The sequence below is a fragment of the Cyprinodon variegatus genome, unplaced genomic scaffold (assembly GCF_000732505.1).
Source record: "Cyprinodon variegatus isolate N-32 unplaced genomic scaffold, C_variegatus-1.0 Scaffold1467, whole genome shotgun sequence".
Classification (NCBI taxonomy): domain Eukaryota; kingdom Metazoa; phylum Chordata; class Actinopteri; order Cyprinodontiformes; family Cyprinodontidae; genus Cyprinodon; species Cyprinodon variegatus.
Genome location: NW_015151920.1, coordinates 102,464 through 104,665, shown reverse-complemented (window position 1 = coordinate 104,665; position 2,202 = coordinate 102,464). Strand labels below are relative to the sequence as shown.

Genomic DNA, 2,202 nt, shown 5'->3' with positions numbered 1-2,202 from the left:
TTCACCTCCAGCTTCTCTTGGTGAGTTTGCTTTAAAGGACTTCCCTTCCATGACTCGACCTGTCAATCAACCGCAGAACTGACAGCAGCAGCACAGCTGATATTTCTCTCCAGGATGGAGTCACAGCCAAACAGGAACAGACCAGATGAAGCTACTATGAGAAAAAGCAGATAAAGCGTAAAGGTCAAGATTGAACTAGAAAGTTCTATTGAGTGGGAGAATAGAGATAAAATGAAGCAGAGTGATGAAAAGTGGCCCCTATGTCCTCCAGCAGGCTAACCATATAGCAGCATAACTAGAAATGAGTATATTATTATAGAGATTTATAGATTGTTTTTTCTGTGTAGGATTGATTTGTTCAGCCTTAAATCTTACACTGCAAAAATGATTTAGAAATAAGTCCAAATTTATTAAATTAAGTGTATTTACCCTTAATTTGAGTAGGTAAATAAGATGATTTGCAAATGGAATGAGGATTTTTACGCTTAAAATAACGTAATTAGATAAAATACACTTGAAATAAGAAAATGAAATATTTTTTTCCTGATTTTAAATGTAAATTGTTTGTTCCATTGGCAAAGAACAAATGCACTTATTTTAAGAAAAATTGACTGATCTAGATTTAGATTTTTTCCAGTCCTTCTGTTGAAAAGGAGGATTTTTGGGGACAAACTCAGCATCATTCATTTCTTTACGATTCATTTAGCATTTGATAACTGTTTCAAAAGGAACAATGTTATTATGTTTACAAAGCAGAAATCATGTCAAAAAGGTTTTTTCTGTTTTTAAAAGGAATTCTCCATTTGTGCTTTTTACATCTTAAATTTTCAGTTCTAAAGAAAGAAGGCAGTCAGATTCAACAGTGTGGGTCTAAATAAAAGTGGGATTATTCTGCATATAGTATAAATGTGAACTAAGTGACTTTTCTATTTGGCAGAACTTTAAAGAAACATGTGTAATATGTAGATATAAAAATGACTTAGAAGGAAAGACAGCCCCATATTTTCACAGCAAGAGTTTCCCATGTGTGCACTTTAATTAAGGATTATATAGTACGTCTTCCTGATAGACGTGACCACAGTGTGTTTATAATTAGAAAATACTGGCTGACACGGAAAAAGACCAAACAACAAATGGAATGACTTCAGAAAGAAATAGGGTTATTGTAAGAGTGAAAGTACACTTAATGGCTGGAAAGAAACAGAAGGCTTTACATTCATTGCAGAGTGCCTTTGGACAGATTGCAGTGTGTTTCTCTTAATTTGATTAGCTCTGAATGCTTCCTGTACCTGTAACTTAAAGCCTATCCTTCTTCATGTTTCTTTTTGATGTTGACAGAGAGCTGATCTGGCAGTGGCTCCCCTCGCCATCACATACGTGCGTGAGAAGGTTATCGACTTCTCCAAGCCCTTCATGACGCTGGGTATAAGTATACTGTACCGCAAGCCCAACGGAACCAACCCCGGGGTCTTCTCCTTCCTCAACCCACTCTCGCCTGATATCTGGATGTATATTCTGCTGGCTTACTTGGGTGTCAGTTGTGTGCTGTTTGTCATAGCCAGGTAACATGTCACTTTAAGTGGTTGCAGCTCCACACAGCGTCAGGCGCGTGCATAGCTCCCATCAATGAGCCTCACACATCATAACATTTTAGTGACAGTACTCTGCGACCGTGCTGAAATTATTTTAAATTTTAGGCTGATTGTCATCGCTGCCTCATGTTTTTAATGCTTTTAATGATAAGTTGTTATTCACAAAGACCATGAACTACAGGTAGAACTCCCTGAAGTGTGACTCTTGTCCTGGTACCACAAGAAAAGGTGCCAAAGCTCTTTGACAGGTGCAAATGCCGAGGTCCTGAGTTGGGATGCTCTAGATTTCTCAAGGTTTTACGTGAATGTGTCTGGAAGGGTGTCAGGTAGTGCGTCCATATTGTGTGTGTATATAAGTGTGTAAAAGGTATGGAGCTTGATGTGAATGGCTGCAGCCCCTCTCCTACCTTCCCTCACTGTCCCTGGTGTCCTCATGCTGTCTCTTCCTTTCTCTTCTTTCCTTCACCTCGCTTCAAATGTAGCCACTCTGGCTTTAAAGAGCATTACTGCCTGCCCACCTGTTGTCCTTTAGTTCCCCTTTTAGCTCTGAAGTTCACTTCTATTCAGTTTATTTCTATACCGCCAATTCACAACACACGTCATGTCAAGG

At 38.9% G+C, this 2,202-nt stretch overlaps 1 protein-coding gene across 1 annotated transcript in view; it reads left to right on the top strand.

Moving 5' to 3' along the window:
- Window positions 1-2,202, top strand: part of LOC107103501 (glutamate receptor ionotropic, kainate 2) — a gene marked incomplete at its 5' end in the record, with an annotated part of 137,989 nt that overhangs the window by 35,884 nt on the left and 99,903 nt on the right. Inside the window, one exon of the mRNA XM_015403221.1 lies at window positions 1,339-1,562. Within this exon, the coding sequence (XP_015258707.1) occupies window positions 1,339-1,562 (224 nt within the window). The remainder of the gene's footprint in view (window positions 1-1,338; window positions 1,563-2,202) is intronic.